This window comes from Lycium barbarum, chromosome 7, assembly GCF_019175385.1.
Source record: "Lycium barbarum isolate Lr01 chromosome 7, ASM1917538v2, whole genome shotgun sequence".
NCBI classification, from domain to species: Eukaryota; Viridiplantae; Streptophyta; class Magnoliopsida; order Solanales; family Solanaceae; genus Lycium; species Lycium barbarum.
This window is the reverse complement of record NC_083343.1, coordinates 7829672-7849245: the sequence shown is the minus strand read 5'-3', so window position 1 is coordinate 7849245 and position 19574 is coordinate 7829672. Positions and strand designations below refer to the sequence as shown.

Below are 19574 nucleotides of genomic sequence, written 5' to 3'. Positions count from 1 at the left end.
AAGCAACTTAAGTTGATTGAATGTCTCATCATCATTTAATCTCCATACTTCACTGTAGAAACCTCTGTCTTCGATTTTAAGCACTGCGAGGTTTGGAAACATTACAATATTTGCCATGTCTTCCCATGGTAAGTATGTCCTTTTTAAAGTTAATCTCTTTCGAGATACCGGCAAAACATACTTACTCGGGACTGGGAGCGGAAGTAATTTTCTGCTGCAGACAAACTTCAGTATTTCGAGTTTATTCAAGCAGGAAAGGTTATCTAAGCTCTGCAAAATCATCTTCCGCGTGCATTCTCCCTAAGCTCCATGAATTTTCAACCTCTTTAGATTGGGAATACCGGTAAACAATTCCTTAGTGCAGCTGGAAAAAAGTGGAGTGGAAAGTCCTAGATTTTGTAGCTTGAAACCAGACTCTACCATAGATGAAGGGATGCTGAAAGAAGAGATACTTTGTGAGGACCCACAGCTGGGCCTTGGCCATACTGTGAACCCCTGTGCCAGCCCCTTACAACTGGACACACATGCATGCTTGACATATCATGACATAATCAGGTATTGTATGGGCAGGTGCCAACAGACAATTCGATATACGCTGCAGCGGCTGGTATCGAACCCGTGACCTCCCCCCTTTTGTTCTCCCAAAGGAGACGACTCTCACCAATTGAGCTGCAGCTCAACTGGTAAGAGGCGCTTTCTTCGGGAGGACAAAAGGCTTGAGGTCACGGGTTCGAAGCGCTGCAGCGCGTAGCGAACTGGTGTGATTTCCTGCCACAATTACCCAATAGTCCATGCGCAAGGGCATGTCAGCAGAGGGGGCAACCCGACTCGCAAGGGGGTCGGATCCTCGACAAAAAGTCGCCTTTTTTGTGAGGACCCACAGCTGGGCCTTGGCCATACTGTGAACCCCTGTGCCAGCCCCTTACAACTGGACACACATGCATGCTTGACATATCATGACATAATCAGGTATTGTATGGGCAAGTGCAAACAGACAATTCGATATACGCTGCAGCGCTTCGAACCCGTGACCTCCCCCCTTTTGTTCTCCCAAAGGAGACGACTCTCACCAATTGAGCTCCAAAATGTCAAATTCCAGAATGTTCAGAAATTCTTGGTTTCAGTTCACGACTTGGTTTACGGCCAGTAAACTGAAATACGACCACTGTTCATGGGCGTAAACCATCATATCACAACTGAACGGAAAAATTTCAATTCCCACATTCTTTATCTGATTTTCTAAGTCTAGGATCGTGGTCAAAACTTTCGTTAAAGGTACGGGGTGTTACAAATGAGACGTGCTATTAGATACTTGATGAATTCTTTTAACCTGCAAGAACTTCTCTTGCTCAGCTTGACTACAAGTCGCGCACCAGATCATGAACAACACATGTTGTCAACTCTCCATTATATCTCCTCTTTCTAACCATATCAGATTTCTACTAACAAGATCCTCCAAACAGTCTTTTCCCACTTCTTCCAAGCTTTTGACCCTTTCTTTCCTTAGAAAACCATCAGCAACCCATAACTGGATCAATCTCCGAGTTTTAACCTCCAAAGCCTCTGGAAAAGCTCCCATAACTGGATCAATCTCCGAGAACTTTCTTCTATTTTCTGTTACTCTCCGTTATTGAAGATCATAATCCCTTTATTAAAGGGAAGTGAACTCCAGTTAACCAATAAACTGCTCCCACTACACTTCAACGTGTATTAACTTCTCCATAGAAGTTATTTCTTTTTTTATTTGGAAAAATAGCTACAATGCACTATAACATTTGACCGGATTATTTATAACACACTCAACCTTTACAGGGGCCTATTATCCCCTGTAAATTGTTTAACTGGTATTATCAAGCTCTGAGTTGGCAAAGAGAGTGTCTTTCACTCTCTCAAAGAGAGTGAGGAGCACTAAAAATGTTAAAAAAATAAATAAATTATAAGCATTTTTTTTTCTTTTCTTTTCATTCTGTCTCTTCTTTTTTCCTCTTAGCCAATCATCTTCTCCAATGGCTATTTTCAATCATCTTCTCCAATTTCATAAAAACTCATTGAAAAGTATATCTATATGTTCTTCTATTATAGTTTTTTTCCTAAAGCCATTTCAATTGCTTTCTTAGAGTAGTACTGAATAATGTTCTTTATCTATACTTAATTTTCAACCCTGAAAAGCAAAAAAGCCTAAAAAACACCATTTGATTTCTTTCACCTCTGTGTAAAAATTCAAAAATACTACTGGTAGTGCAATTGGGTTATTTTTGTTGGTCAACAATGGCGAACTACAAGTTCACCATTAATTTGTTCCGAAAATAAAATGGGTATGGTATTCAGATTTGAAAATAATTGTGTGTAATTAAATGGATATGATTCCAAATCTTTCGTATATTCCGAATAATTGAACGATGAAAGAATCCAACGAAAGAACCTATTGCATCTTTTTTCTATTGTTATTATTTTTGTATGTTACATTGTTTTGATGAAAAAGAAAGAGAAAGATGTAAGAAAATAAAGAAAAGGTTTAAAATTGGGGGATGGGTTGATTTACTTTGAGGCTGCCATGTGGCGCGTGGGGGAGGGGTGGGGGCACCTGACTTTAAAATACTAGGGGTGACATGTTAATGCCTAATAAAACATACTATAAATAGATACAGGTTGGATGCGTTATAAATAGTCCGGCCAAATGTTAGTGTGCACTATAGCTATTTTTTTTTTAATCCGTTCTCTTTTATAACGGGTCGGGTCGGCCAGCATGAAGCGACCCATGACCCATACCCAACTTCCAACAGATTCCAAATAACAGAAACAACCATCCCATATATTAATAACCAAAACCAAACAAAACACAAAAAAGAAAGGAAAAAGAAAAGTGAAGAAGAAATATCCACATATATCCAATCCCATCAAAGAGATGCTGGACCAAGACATTTCAAAATTACAATTATAAGTTTTAATTTATGGATGCCACCTGTACAGTTATTTCTTTTCCGTGTGTGGATAATTGGGGAAGCCTTAGCAGCTTCTATTTCAAAGTAAATGCTTGCAGAAATTGTGCCATTACCAAAGAATTAGGCAGTACTACATACCAGTATACACGAAGATGCAGATTCCCATCTGGTCATTTTTTGTTCTTCTTATTGGGCTGTTTTCTAAAGAAACGCCACAAGTTTCAGCTAAAAGAATATGGTCATCATCAGCAATATTATCTACATCAAAGTCTGGCTGCCCAGAAAGATGCGGCAACTTACCCATTCCTTATCCATTTGGTGAGAGTCGTCTCCTTTGGGAGAACAAAAGGGGGGAGGTCACGGGTTCGAAGCACTGCAGCGTATATCGAATTGTCTGTTGGCACCTGCCCATATAATACCTGATTATGTCATGATATGTCAAGCATGCATGTGTGTCCAGTTGTAAGGGGCTGGCACAGGGGTTCACAGTATGGCCAAGGCCCAGCTGTGGGTCCTCACATACTTGTTACGTGAAGATGCCTTAAATCTTTCATCTCCCAGATCCACGCGGGTAAAACTGAATATCCGTGTCCAAAAACCAACGTCTGCAGTTTATAAAGTTCAAACGCTGACCTGTGAAGATCATTATGACAGTTAAATTCAAGGTATCTCAGATGTACTAACTTTGTTATCTCAAAGGAGAAATGCTGAAACGTAACTTGAAGGATCACCAAAACTCTTAGAAGTTTGAAGTGTGTCAAAAGAGGAACTAGTTTAGAAGGGGGCGATGCAAGTCTTCGTCCATTGAAGTAGTAAAATGTTCGGTCTAGACTAGGCGATGACTTCCAGCGATCACCCTGAGGAATGTCTGAATGGAAACTGTAGCGATGAAAATGATGTCACGCCCCGAACCATGGCCTGGACGTAACACGGCACTCAGTGCCTGACTGCATGTGACCGAGCGAACCACATGGCTTGCTGAACTATCATGAGGCATACATGAGCGGAAATATAACATGAATGCATGATGAACCTTTATAAAACTTAGTAAGTCATAATACTTAATAAAATACTTGTTTAAACATGAGTGCGGAAATAACATGAATGAGCCAAAATGGCTATACGACTCCGAACGTCTGACATGACATAACTGACTTGTCTAGTCTATGAAACCTCTATCATGAGTCTGACTGGAAAACATACTTACTGGGACAAGGCCCCCAGCATACCTTAGATGCATAATTAATCATAAAACAAAAGTTGACTAAACCCCGAATGAGATGGGGCTCACTAATAAGCTGATACGAATGTTGTCTTACTGAGCAGATGTGTCGTCCTGTATATCAGTACCTGCATCGTGAAATGCAGGCCCCCGGGCAATAAAAAGGGGACGTCAGCACATTGAATGTACTGGTATGTAAAACAACTGAAAGAAATAACATGGGACATGGAATAACATGATAAGAACTGCAACTGAAAACCTGGACATGAACCTGAGCATGAGCATGAGCATGAATACATATATGTATAAAACATGGTAAAAATATCATAAGTAGGGAGAGCATTTCATAAACCGACATATCATAACACCATGTGGGAACGTGGAGTCTGGTACCTCGCCGGACCAGTTGAGCCCCTATACCTTGCCAGGGTATAAGGTAGTAAAGTACCTGATGGAACCATTCAGTGTAAAATTAAGGTATCGTCCTAACTAGGCGGGGCGATCCTTGTCCTATGGTGGCTACATAGTTTCAGGCTATCTGAGCCTTCTCGGTAATGCGTGCAACTCCCAAAAACATGAACATAATATAGTTGGCTAAGAAGCCATGACTTTCGTGAATTAGCTTGTACTTGTCTTGAAATCATGATTTCACGAAATGACTTGTAAACATAGTTCTATGAAATAGCTTGTAAACATGTTCTTGATTTATGAGTAATTCAATAGTTCATAATCATATATTTGTAATTGACTTGAAAACATGCTTGAAACTTGTAAAATAAAATCATTAAGTTTCATATGAACATAATGAGAACACATGAGGAGGAATTCATGATTCATGGATTAAGCTAGGGTTCCTAATAACCGTAATGGAAGATTAGGAATACAACAACGAATATAGATACAAACTTCATGTACATAAATACGTAAATACGGGCTACCAATATGTTGGGTTTAATGCCCTAAGATTTGAACTTCATGATTATCAAGGTAACGAGGCATGGGGAAGAACATAGAGATTCCCACATGTGGATGGAAGTTCTACATACCTTAGTTGTTCCAAAACTTGAATTAAAGACTTGGATTTTGAAGAAGATTTCCTAAATCTTGATTCTTGAATCTTGAGATGGGTTTTCTTGAAAACCCTAGATTAGAAATGATGATTTCTTGTTTAGATTACAAGGATATATGTTAGAATTGAGTTGGAATAATTAGAATGGACTTACCTTGGTGTTCTTGATGTTGGAGGAGAGTAGGAGGTCGTTCTAGGGTTTGAGGGAGTGAAAAATAATGAGTTGAACTGATATGGACGAATATATAGTGTTCTGGAAAATGCAGTTTACGTCCAGCACTGTACTGGCCGTATTTTCAGTTTACGGGTAGTAAACTGACTTTACGGTGCGTATTTCGCACATGGACTGCACTATATCTCTTCAGTAAAATGGCCATAACCTTTTGCACAGATGTCCGTTTGACCCCCGTAAGATACCGTTGGAAAGGTATTTCAATGCTCTACAACTTTCATCAAGGAAGTTTTCCCAAATTCCAAATACGGTTTGAAATACGGGCCGTAAAGTGAAATACGGTCCGTATTTAACCTTATGACCTCCAAAATGTCAAATTCCAGAATGTTCAGAAATTCTTGGTTTCAGTTCACGACTTGGTTTACGGCCAGTAAACTGAAATACGACCACTGTTCATGGGCGTAAACCATCATATCACAACTGAACGGAAAAATTTCAATTCCCACATTCTTTATCTGATTTTCTAAGTCTAGGATCGTGGTCAAAACTTTCGTTAAAGGTACGGGGTGTTACAAATGAGACGTGCTATTAGATACTTGATGAATTCTTTTAACCTGCAAGAACTTCTCTTGCTCAGCTTGACTACAAGTCGCGCACCAGATCATGAACAACACATGTTGTCAACTCTCCATTATATCTCCTCTTTCTAACCATATCAGATTTCTACTAACAAGATCCTCCAAACAGTCTTTTCCCACTTCTTCCAAGCTTTTGACCCTTTCTTTCCTTAGAAAACCATCAGCAACCCATAACTGGATCAATCTCCGAGTTTTAACCTCCAAAGCCTCTGGAAAAGCTCCCATAACTGGATCAATCTCCGAGAACTTTCTTCTATTTTCTGTTACTCTCCGTTATTGAAGATCATAATCCCTTTATTAAAGGGAAGTGAACTCCAGTTAACCAATAAACTGCTCCCACTACACTTCAACGTGTATTAACTTCTCCATAGAAGTTATTTCTTTTTTTATTTGGAAAAATAGCTACAATGCACTATAACATTTGACCGGATTATTTATAACACACTCAACCTTTACAGGGGCCTATTATCCCCTGTAAATTTTTTAACTGGTATTATCAAGCTCTGAGTTGGCAAAGAGAGTGTCTTTCACTCTCTCAAAGAGAGTGAGGAGCACTAAAAATGTTAAATAAATAAATAAATTATAAGCATTTTTTTTTCTTTTCTTTTCATTCTGTCTCTTCTTTTTTCCTCTTAGCCAATCATCTTCTCCAATGGCTATTTTCAATCATCTTCTCCAATTTCATAAAAACTCATTGAAAAGTATATCTATATGTTCTTCTATTATAGTTTTTTTCCTAAAGCCATTTCAATTGCTTTCTTAGAGTAGTACTGAATAATGTTCTTTATCTATATTTAATTTTCAACCCTGAAAAGCAAAAAAGCCTAAAAAACACCATTTGATTTCTTTCACCTCTGTGTAAAAATTCAAAAATACTACTGGTAGTGGAATTGGGTTCTTTTTGTTGGTCAACAATGGCGAACTACAAGTTCACCATTAATTTGTTCTGAAAATAAAATGGGTATGGTATTCAGATTTGAAAATAATTGTGTGTAATTAAATGGATATGATTCCAAATCTTTCGTATATTCCGAATAATTGAACGATGAAAGAATCCAACGAAAGAACCTATTGCATCTTTTTTCTATTGTTATTATTTTTGTATGTTACATTGTTTTGATGAAGAAGAAAGAGAAAGATGTAAGAAAATAAAGAAAAGGTTTAAAATTGGGGGATGGGTTGATTTACTTTGAGGCTGCCATGTGGCGCGTGGGGGCACCTGACTTTAAAATACTAGGGGTGACATTTTAATGCCTAATAAAACATACTATAAATAGATACAGGTTGGATGCGTTATAAATAGTCCGGCCAAATGTTAGTGTGCACTATAGCTATTTTTTTTTTTTTAATCCGTTCTCTTTTATAACGGGTCGGGTCGGCCAGCATGGAGCGACCCATGACCCATACCCAACTTCCAACAGATTCCAAATAACAGAAACAGCCATCCCATATATTAACAACCAAAACCAAACAAAACACAAAAAAGAAAGGAAAAAGAAAAGTGAAGAAGAAATATCCACATATATCCAATCCCATCAAAGAGATGCTGGACCAAGACATTTCAAAATTACAATTATAAGTTTTAATTTATGGATGCCACCTGTACAGTTATTTCTTTTCCGTGTGTGGATAATTGGGGAAGCCTTAGCAGCTTCTATTTCAAAGTAAATGCTTGCAGAAATTGTGCCATTACCAAAGAATTAGGCAGTACTACATACCAGTATACACGAAGATGCAGATTCCCATCTGGTCATTTTTTGTTCTTCTTATTGGGCTGTTTTCTAAAGAAACGCCACAAGTTTCAGCTAAAAGAATATGGTCATCATCAGCAATATTATCTACATCAAAGCCTGGCTGCCCAGTAAGATGCGGCAACTTAACCATTCCTTATCCATTTGGAATAGGAAAAGGGTGTTACTTCAATAAATACTTTGAAGTGAGCTGCATTAACAACACTGCTTCTAGTGATAATATTGAATTGCGAAACATATCAATGGACTCCATCACGGTTGTTGTTCCTTTTAGTCCTAAGCCCTACAACAAATCATCTGGAAAGAACATTAACGGTGATGCTCGGTCAATCAGCACCGAGTATTTCAGTTTTTCCAAGAAGAACATTCTAGTAGCCATTGGGTGTGACGTTTATGCTGGTGTCAAAGATTTAGACGCTAGTAGTGGAGGCAATACTGTAGGTGGATGTGCTTCTTTCTGCAGCAACCTCACCAATAACTTTTCATCTTCTTCAGCTTCATCATCTTATTGCACTGGGAGTAACGGTTGTTGTCAGTCTGCATTTTCGAAAATACCAGGACGGTTGAATGTGTCTATTCAAACAATGAACACGGAGAAAACAACGTGGGCATCAACCAATTGCACCTATCTCATAATTGTGGAAAAGGGCTTTTCTGAGTCTAACTTCCCTCAATTACTTGGTAAATGCAAAGAAGATGATTATTATGTAGGAAGGGTAGCGGTAGACTGGGTAATTGGCAATGTTAGTTGCGACAAAGCCATTAGAAGGCCAAAATATTATGCGTGTAGAAATAACAGTAGGTGTGTCGATGACACTACTAGACCTGCTGGGGGATACCGATGCACTTGCTCTTCTGGTTATCAAGGCAACCCTTACCTCCCTCATGGATGCCATGGTACTAATTTCCCTGTCCATTTAACTCTTTTTGTTTTTGGGATTTTTGTTTATTATTCCCTCCATGACTCCATTTTAACTTTCATATCTTACTTTCATTTTTTAGTCTATTGCAAAAATAACTTCATGCTTTTATATTTAGTAAGTTTTTTAATTCCTATATTCTCATATGTTACGCTTTATAACACCCCCTTATAAGAATGACGTGTAATATTTAAGACCACAAGATTCAAAGGGTACTGTTGGTAGCTATAGGCATCTTTGGTTTAATACCACAAGATGCAAAAGTATTTGTTATATTCTTATATTTTGTGCAAAGTCAAACTAAGACATACAAAATAAAATAGAGGGAGAAAAAATATAACAATATATTACACTAATGTAGTTTAACTTGTTTTAGCATGTGATATGTCTTATTTTCCAGGTTACTTATCTCTGTTTCTATGGATGACTCCTTGTTAATTTCCACAGACATCGATGAATGTGCAAATCCAAAAGGGAAGCGTTGTCCCAACAATACACGCTGTGTTAATACTCCAGGCAGTTTCCTTTGTGAGCAAAACAATGTGAAAACTCACTCCATGCTAGCTATGCAACTCTCCTTGGGTATTGTATAACTCTCTTCTGTGTCTTTTTTCCCCTCTTTCTTCTTTGTTACGTAAATTAGCTTTGTATAACTTTTTATTAAGAAAACTCACTCTTTGAACTGTCAAAAAGATCCATGATCCTTTTCATGTTATGACCTAACTAAAAACATTATAACATTTATTCTAGCTAACTGCTCTTTAGAAAATTAGAAGCTCAACGTAATATAAGCTTTAAAATTACAAAAGGTCTTGGAAAAGTAGGGAAAATAGGACGAGCACCAGTTTTACAGCACTTCCTCTTAAATTCTAAAGATGGATTAATGTTTGTTTACATAAAATTTGATCGCTCACAAGCAGGTATTGTAGCAGCAATTACTTTTATAGTCTTGGTAGCATTTTATCTTTGGCTACGCAAATGGCTCCGGAAGAGGGAAGAAAAGAAAGTTAAACAAAAGTTTTTCAAGAGGAACGGTGGATTACTTTTGCAACAACGTATTTCCGTAAATGGAGAAAGTAGCGGTGGCTCTTTGTCAAAGCTCTTTTCGAAAGAGGAATTGGAGAAATCAACAGATAATTTCAATGAAATTCGAATTCTTGGTAAAGGAGGGCTTGGGACCGTCTACAAAGGAATGTTATCAGATGGAAGCATTGTAGCTGTGAAGAAGTCCAATGCAGTCGATGAAGATCAAATTGAACAGTTTATAAATGAGATACTCATACTCTCCCAAATAAATCACAGACACATTGTCAAGGTACTGTTGATATTTAAACTAGGCTCTTGCTACAATGTTAGTATAAATGGAAGAAGAGAATAACACAATTCAAAGATAAATAATTTATAATGCATAAAGAGGATGGAAACAACCTCTTTACCCAAAAAGGTAGGGGTAGGGTCTGGGTACACACCCATCTCTCTAGACCTCATTTATAGGATCACACTGGGCACGTTGTGTTGCATAAAGAGGATGGAAGAGGGAGGTAAATATAACCCAGTTATTTTCCAGGAAAACATTTGTCAAGAAAACATTTTCCTTCGTACTGAATACATCCTTTATCACATTTTTTAACATTATAATTTACTGTTTTAAACAGGTACTTGGCTGTTGCTTAGAAACTCAAGTCCCATTATTAGTTTATGAGTACATCTCGAATGGAACCTTGTCATCCCATATTCATGGAAATCTCAGTCACTATAACCCTACTATCCCAAAGCCTGAGTTGGATGTTCAGACTCTTTCGCACCCAGCAACAATATTATCGTGGGATCATCGCTTGCAAATTGCTAAAGAAATAGCAGGGGCACTTTCTTACATGCATTCATGTGCTTCTATTCCCATTCTTCACAGAGATATCAAATCAAGCAACATATTACTAGACGATAATTTTAGAGCAGTAGTTTCTGATTTTGGAATTTCGAGATTTTTGTCTGTTGACAAGACTCATTTAACAACACTAGTAGGGGGTACATTTGGTTACATAGATCCAGAGTACTTCCGGTCAGGTCAACTTACAGATAAATGTGATGTCTATGCCTTCGGTGTAATTCTTGCTGAGCTTCTAACAAGTCAAAGAGTTGTCACTTCAAACAAACCAGAAGATCCAAGTTTGGTCATACGTTTCACAATGTCATTGAAACAAAATAGTATATTTGAGATTGTAGACCCTGAAATTGTAAAAGAAGTTGAAGATGAACATGTGATTCTTTCTGTGGCCAAACTTGCCAAGAGATGCTTAAAATTTAATGCAAGGAAAAGGCCATGCATGAAGGAGGTGGCAGCTGAACTTGATCGATTAGGAAAAATGCAGCAAGATATGTCTCATGCTGAGTGTTTACAAGATAACAGTTCTCCAAAAAGTGAAAGTTCACATAGTTATACTTCTGATTGTACAGAAGCAGACAATCAGAACTCAGCGTCTCACAATGAAATGCATTATGACTGAAAGGAAAGTTTGTAACTTCCATAACGTCAAGTTTTATCTCTTGTAATGTTGAAGTAATTGCACGTATGGACACATAATCAAATGAAGATTTAGCATGTTTGCATTAATATTAAGTTGTTGCTAATATGATGAAACTTTTCCTAATTATTTTCTTTTGTTATCCTTTATTATAGGTGTTCATGGGGGTTTAACTCGGTTTTCATCAAAACCAGACCAACTATATACCTTTTCCGCTTCGTTTTTTTTCGTGGCAAATGAAATACAATTCAATTCATTCGATTCCATATATATTTGTGGATAAACCTTTCCATAAGTTAATGATTGTTTATCAAGAATTGCACTAATGGACGAATTCTTGATCTATGAAATATTCTTATTTGAGAAAATTTTCCCCATAGTACTTTCATTAAGCTAACTTACTATCTTGAATGAACATGTCATGAAATATCCTTCACAAAGCTGAAGAATTCATTCAGACGCTTAAACAAAATCTTACATTCAGATGCTTAAACAAAATCTTACGGGCAACCATTTTTCCTGCCCAAAATTGGGCACTCTCATCAGCAAGAAACAACAAAATCATCCCCCGACACAAAGATTTCAGAAAGAACCAATCTAACACAAATTCAATCTACATATAAGAATCACAATTTCAGACTTTGAAATGAAATTACAGAGACAAGTGTGAAGTAATTTCATACCTGGAATTTAAAGAGCCAGTCCTATGCACGAATAATCCACATTTACACAGGTTCCCGGGGAAAGCTGCAGCTCGATGGGTTCAAAGTATCAGTTGCTTGATTCCATGGCTCCAGCCCATGACTATATATATCATGAAGATAACTTTAAATTTCTATTGCTAGTGCACCCAAGGGTGTGGCTCAATAATCAATGTACCTGTGCTGGTGGGAGGTGTCAAAAAAAAAAAAAAAACTGCTGCGAGCTTTGCTCCGAGTGATAGTGAAGTTGTTGGAATACATATAATGATTATAGATCTAAAGAAGAATAATAGGGTGTTTGGCTAACCTTATAAACAGGTTAAATCATCCGCAAGGAAGGCTTAGTTGGTTGAGCATGAAACTTTCATAATGGAGATTTCAAGTTTGAAAACCCCTGCCTACGAATTTTCTGGGTCGAGCTCGTCGCACGGGGATTCTCTTGTAATCATATATATATTATTATTATACTAAAAGTGGAAAGTTCCTCCCTTTAAAGTTGGATTATTATTTTGTTCCTATAGTAAATCAAAATTAAAAATACATTTTAATAATAATGAAAAAACTTAAGTTAGAAAAACACAAATCTTGATCCATTCAGACGGCCTTTGGGCTTCCGGAGGTGGCTATGTACTTTTGAGCATTTATTCCTTGACATATATTCAAAATTGTAAGTTTTGTAAGTGTAGTGATATAGCAATTATAATGAAAGAAACGTTACTCATCATAACATGAATTAATTCATCTGTCAAAGAAACCAACAAATAATATCCATCAAAAACTTCAATCACTTTTTAACCCTTTAAGCACAAGTTAAATCCAACAAAAACTGATATACCTACAAGTGAATAATTTAAAAACAAAAATACAAAATTGTAGTCAATAAATCAGGCTGTAATTTACAGTTGCATTTCTGAAGGAATTTGAAAGGCCAAAGGTCTTGTGAATATAAATTTAGGCCACGGTGTATTATAAATAATAGCAATGGAATTCTCCAACTTTCGCTTAGGTATTTATTATAAACCTTTACATAATTTCTCTCCCCGATCCTTTTTTGGTAGTACCACCTACCATGAGAATAAAGCTCAGAAATATACATCTTAAAGGACACATGCCTGAACAGGAAACAAGAAAATAAGGATGAGAAACCTGTGCAAATGAAATATAGAAGATCGTGCTTATGACGACAAGGAAGACAATGAAGTTTGGAATATTGGTGAAAGTTAGATTTCTAAGCAGTACTCGATTAAAACGAGTAGTAGATGAAGATAATTTGGTATTATTTCATGCATTTAGAAAAGTTGAAAATTATAGTTAAGTTTCTGGTATGTTTTTCAAGATTGAGCTAATGAAGTTTTTTCATAGTATGCTCTTTGCCTAAGTTTTGTCTATTAGCCTTTTCTCCATTAATTCGCTCTCCTTTAATTCTTCGGACAAGTCACAATATTTGTGATCCTTACGTATATTTGATGTTACAATAATAATAATAATGTTAATCAAGGAAAGAAAGACAGATTTTTCAACATCTCAAAATTGACCGGGAGGAACTTACATAATTAAGGAGGACAACATGAGAAAGAATCAAAGGTAAAACAAAACCAAATAGAAAAGGTAAGAAAAGTAGATTAACAAACAACCAATATAAATTGGAAATTTCATTCTAACTGACTTTTCCCTTTGGAAAATTCAAAATTTTGTATTAGACGAATCGGGATACACTTGGCGGAGCCACATGTAGTTGAGGATGTCAATCGACACCCCTTCGTCCGAAAATTATATTGTGTAGCTAGGAAATTTTTTATTTTTATGTATATATATTACATATTGACACTCCTGGGCTTCTTCGTGAATTTACTTCTTTATATTTTAACACCCCTTAGTGATAATTCTGGCTCCGCCACCGGATACACGTGCAACGCACGTGCCGAAACTAGTATATATATAAACAGGTTAAGTCAGTTTAATCTTATCTAGACAAAGGTGTCATTCTTTTTTGGACAAATCGAAAAAGAAAGAGTGTCACATAAACTGGGATGAAAGGAGTATTTTATCCCTAACAGTTTTTTAAACTCTCAAAATATCTTTCCCAAAATAAAATTCCTAACTTGCTCTTCACGCCGTCCTTTTTTCTATAAGGATATTTTTAAATTTATTTTGCAAAAGTTTTAAGGGTATTTCAGTCATTCTAACAAAAGCACAGCTTACCAACACTTTTTTAACCAACACATCAACTGCTTATTAGCAGTTTCAGTACTTCATAACTGGAATTTAAAGGGGCAACCAAGTGCACGAAGCATCCCTCATTTACCAGATTCCGAGGAAAGGCCGCACGTCAAGGGATGTAATAAAGGCAGCCTAGGTATCAGTTGCTTATTCTAGGACTCGAACCTGTAATCTATATATCGCATGAAGACAACTTTAGAGAGTTAAAAAATTGAAGGAAGGAGAAGAAAGTGACTGCCACCATGAAAATTGTGCTCCTACTTCATGACTGAATATCCAACCAATCAAAACTAATAATACCAGATTCTAATCATGACATTCATTTCGTTTTGAAAAAGGCAATTCAAACATATACCATCAGAAAGTCAAATTGCAAAAAATCTGTGGACTCAACATTTATTCATTAACTTGTTTTGTTATATCCATACAAAATAATTATGACAAAGGCAATTATATAACGTTTTCAACACGACGAGTAAAAACCACATGATCTTCGGTCCATCAAATAGCTCCACTCTATGAAAAGAGAATAAAATGTTCTCTAATATATATCAGACAAGGAGAAACAGTAGTACTAACAGCAACAGAACAAGTAAGAATTTCGCGACTCAAAATTTACAGCTAAAATCATGATCTTCACTATTCAAAATAAGAAAAGGATGTTAGAAACTCTCAGTAAAAAGTTCAGCTCAATCCGACAATGATGAATCAAAAATGCAAATCAAAGTTAACTGATCGCACAAAATTTGCAGCAAAATGGAAATTTTATCATATGATCTTCTTTCTGTTGTCAAAACTGGCTGCCCATCTTTCTTCTTTCTCTTCTTGTATTATAATCATACCAAACCTAAAATTTAGAAATGATTTAAAGCATAAGTGAGCCGTAAAAAGATATGTTCAAAGAACCTTTTTCATTCACATGGTAAGAGGAAAAAAAAGACAATACATGAGTATCACTTTCTATTGAGATAGAGATTCCAAATAACAGAAACAGCCATCCATAAATTAAGAACCAAAACCAAACAAAACACAAAAAAGAAGGAAAAAGAAAAGTGAAGAAAAAATATCCACATATATCCAATCCAATGAAATGGATGCTGGACCAAGACATTTCAAAATTACAATAATAAGTTTTAATTTATGGATGCCACCTGTAAAGTTATTTCTTTTCCGTGTGTGGATAAGTGGGGAAGCCTTAGCAGTTTCTATTTCACCCTTAGCAGCTTCTATTTCAAAGTAAATGTTTGCAGAAATTGTGCCATTATAAGATACGATTCGACCAAAGAATTAAGCAGCAGTACATACCAGTATACACGAAGATGCAGATTCCCATCTGGTCATTTTTTGTTCTTCTTATTGGGCTGCTTTTTAAAGAAACGCCACAAGTTTCAGCTACAAGAATATGGTCATCATCAGCAATATTATCTTCATCAAAACCTGGCTGCCCAGAGAGATGCGGCAACATAACCATTCCTTATCCATTTGGAATAGGAAAAGGGTGTTACTTCAATGAAAAATTCGAAGTGAGCTGCACTAACAACACTGCTTTTATTGGTGGTCGTAAATTGCGAAGCATATCAGTGGACTCCGTATCGGTTGTTATTCCTTTTAGGCCTACCCCCTACAACAAATCATCTGGAAAGAACATTTACGGTGATGCTTGGCAAACCAGCACCGAGTATATCAGTCTTTCAAAGAAGAACATTCTAGTAGCCATTGGGTGTGACGTTTATGCTGGTGTCAAAGATTTAGACACTAGCAGTGGATACATTGTAAGTGGATGTTCTTCTTTCTGCAGCAACCTCACCAATAACTTTTCATCTTCTTCAGCTTCATTATCTTATTGCACTGGGAGTAACGGTTGTTGTCAGTCTGCATTTTCGAAAATACCAGGACGGTTGAATGTGTCTATACAAACAATGAACACGGAGAAAACATCGTGGGCATCTAACAATTGCAGCTATGTCTTAATTTTGGAAAAGGGCTTTTCTGAGTCTAACTTCACTCAATTATTTGGTAAATGCAAAGAAGATGATTATTATGAAGCAAGGGTAGCGTTTGACTGGGTAATTGGCAATGTTAGTTGCGACAAAGCCATGAGAAGGCCAAAATATTATGCGTGTAGAAATAACAGTAGGTGCGTCGATGACACTACTAGACCTGGTGAGGGATACCGATGCAATTGCTCTGCTGGTTATCAAGGCAACCCTTACCTCCCTCACGGATGCCAAGGTACTAATTCCCCTGTCCATTTCTCTTTTATGTTTTTGGGATTTAACTTATCTATATTACTCCCTCCATTTTAACTTTCATATCTTACTTTCATTTTTATTCTATTTCAAAAACAACATCATTTTTTTATATTTAGTAAGTTTTTAATTCCGATATTCTCATATATTACACTTAATAGCACACCCTTATAGGAATGACATGAAATATTTAAGACCATAAGATTTAAAAGGTACATTTGGTATGTTATAGACACCTTTAGTTTAATACCACAAGATCCAAATGTATTCGTTATATTTTTTAACTTCGTGCAAATTCAAACTAAGACAAACAAAATAAAACAACAATAACATATCCAATGAAATCCCACAATGTGGGGTAAAACAGAGGGAGAAAAAATATAACAATGAGCCCGTTTGGATGGACTTATATTAAGTGAATTTTAAGCATAAGCCATAAGTTAGGTATTGTAGCTTTTGGCTTTTGGCTTAAAAACTGTTTTGGCTTAAAAACACTTAAAATAAGTCAATCCAAACGGGCTCAATATCTTACACTAACAATGTATTTTAACTTATTTCAGCATGTAATATGTCTGGTTTTCTCAGTTACTTATCTCTGTTTTTATGGATGATTCCTTGTTAATTTCCACAGACATCAACGAGTGTGCAAGTCCAAAATGGAAGCGTTGTTCCAACAAAACTCGCTGTGTTAATACTCCTGGCAGTTTCCTTTGTGAGCCAAATAATGTGAAACACATGCCCCTTATACAAATCTGCTTGGGTATCGTATAACTCTCTTCTTTATCTCTTTTCCCCTCTTTTTTCTTTGTTAAAGTAATTTATGTTTTCTATAACTTTTTATTTGAGACAAATTACTCCTTTGAACTGTCATAGATTTATGATCCTTTTCATGTTATGACCTAACTAAAATCTTTATGACATTCATTCTAATTAGAAACTCAACATAATTTATGTTTGCAAATTACAAAGGGGCCTGGAGACGTAGGGAAAGTAGGAGGAGCACCAGTTCAGTGCGTCCTTTGCATTTCCAGAAATTTCCCTTAGATACTAAATATGGATTTATGTATGTTTATAAAGATAGTGGTTTGCTCACAAGCAGGTCTTGTAGCAGCATTTACTTTGGTAATCCTGGTAGCAGTTTGTCTTTGGCTACGCAAGTGGCTCGGGAAGAGGGAAGAAAAGAAAGCTAAACAAAAGTTTTTCAAGAGGAATGGTGGATTGCTTTTACGACAACGTATTCCCTTAAATGGAGAAAGTACTAGTGACTCTTTGTTGAAGCACTTTTTGAAAGAGGAGCTGGAGAAAGCAACAGACAACTTCAATGAAATTCGAATTCTTGGTAAAGGAGGGCTTGGGACTGTCTATAAAGGAATGTTATCAGATGGAAGCATTGTAGCTGTGAAGAAATCCAATGCAGTGAATGAAGATCAAATTGAACAGTTTATAAATGAGATACTCATTCTCTCCCAAATAAATCAGAGACACATTGTCAAGGTACTGTTGATATTTCAACGCTCCTGCTACCATATTATTAAAAATGGAGAAAGAGAACAACATAATTCAAAGATTAAAAAACCTGTAATGCATAAACAGGATGGAAGAGGGAGGTGAACGTAAACGCACTAACAATATTAGAAAATTCATATACTCTTACAAAATAACACACTAGACTTACACAACACGCGCACACAGTGCTACTACATCAACTCTTGCTCCTATTCACAATCATAATTAATGAACAATTTAGGATAACTCAATAGTCACTCACTTTAAGCACTGAAGATAACTCAAGATATAAATGAACCTAGCACTTTAATCATAACTTTAACATTTAAGTTTACTATTGTCAACAGGTACTTGGCTGTTGCTTAGAAACTCAAGTCCCATTATTAGTTTATGAGTACATCTCGAATGGAACCTTGTCATCCCATATTCACGGAAACCTTAGTCACAGTTCTAACCCCACTCACTCAAAGTCTGAGTTGGATGTTCAGATTCATTCGCGCCAAGAAATAATATTATCGTGGGATCATCGCTTGCGAATTGCTGCAGAAGTAGCAGGGGCGCTTTCTTACATGCACTCATCTGCTTCTACTCCCATTCTTCACAGAGATATAAAATCAAACAACATATTACTAGATGATAATTTTAGAGCAGTGGTTTCTGATTTTGGACTTTCGAGATTTTTGTCTGTCGACAAGACTCATTTAACAACACTAGTAGGAGGTACATTTGGTTACATAGCTCCAGAATACTTCCGATCAGGTCAACTTACCGACAAATGTGATGTCTATGCCTTCGGTGTAATTCTTGCTGAGCTTCTAACAAGTCAAAGGGCTGTCTCTTCAAGCGAAATAGAAGATCCAGGTTTGGCCATACGTTTCACATTATTATTGAAACAAAATCGCATATTTGAGATCGTAGACACTGAAATTGTAAAAGAAGTTGCGGATGAACATGTGATTCTTGTTGTGGCCAAGCTTGCCAAGAGATGCTTAAATTTTAATGCGAGGAAAAGGCCAAGCATGAAGGAGGTAGCAGTTGAACTTGACCAACTAGGAAAACTGAGGCAAGATATGCCTCATCCTGAGCGTTCTCAAGATAACATTTCTCCAAAAAGTGAAAGTTCATATAGTTATACTTCTGATTGTACAGAAGAAGATAATCAGAACTCAGTGTCTCAAAATGAATTGCAATAAGGAATTTTTGTAACTTTTGTAACTTCAAGTTTTCTCTTGTAATGTTGAAGTAATTGCACGTACGGACACAGACTCAAATGGATTTAGCATGTTTGCATTAATATCTAAGTTGTTGTACATATGATGGAAATTCTTTTATCCTTTATTTAGCGGTGTTCATGGCCGGTTTGATTCAGTTTTCTTGAAAATCAAAACCAGACCAACTAGATACCTTTTCCAGTTCGGCTTTTTCTTGGCAAATGAAATACAAATCCAATTCATTCAATTCAATTTGCAAGAGTCAGTGATAAACTTTTCCATAAGTTAATGTATGTTTAGCAAGAAGTGCACTAATGGACAAATTTATGATCTATGAAATATTCTTATATTAGAAATTTTCTTCATAGTCACTTCCAACCGAAACGTCACTTCCAAAAACAAATATATGTCCTTTTCATTCGGTCAGATTCATTTTTGTGCCATTATTTTA

The 19574-nt window shown here is 36.4% G+C and overlaps 2 protein-coding genes across 2 annotated transcripts; both read left to right on the top strand.

The window, feature by feature from the left end:
* The first annotated feature begins 7612 nt into the window (after positions 1–7612).
* Positions 7613–11362, top strand: LOC132603062 (wall-associated receptor kinase-like 8). The gene is made up of 4 exons (XM_060315932.1): positions 7613–8691; positions 9162–9296; positions 9635–10029; positions 10370–11362. Exons 1-4 carry the CDS (start codon positions 7776–7778, stop codon positions 11216–11218), a joined length of 2295 nt encoding a protein of 764 aa, XP_060171915.1. The 5' UTR covers positions 7613–7775; the 3' UTR covers positions 11219–11362.
* Positions 11363–15321: 3959 nt separating this feature from the next.
* LOC132603061 (wall-associated receptor kinase-like 10) lies at positions 15322–19280 on the top strand. The gene is made up of 4 exons (XM_060315931.1): positions 15322–16389; positions 17038–17166; positions 17506–17900; positions 18260–19280. The coding sequence occupies exons 1-4, from the start codon at positions 15477–15479 to the stop codon at positions 19103–19105; spliced, it is 2283 nt and encodes a 760-aa protein (XP_060171914.1). The 5' UTR covers positions 15322–15476; the 3' UTR covers positions 19106–19280.
* Positions 19281–19574: the final 294 nt, after the last annotated feature.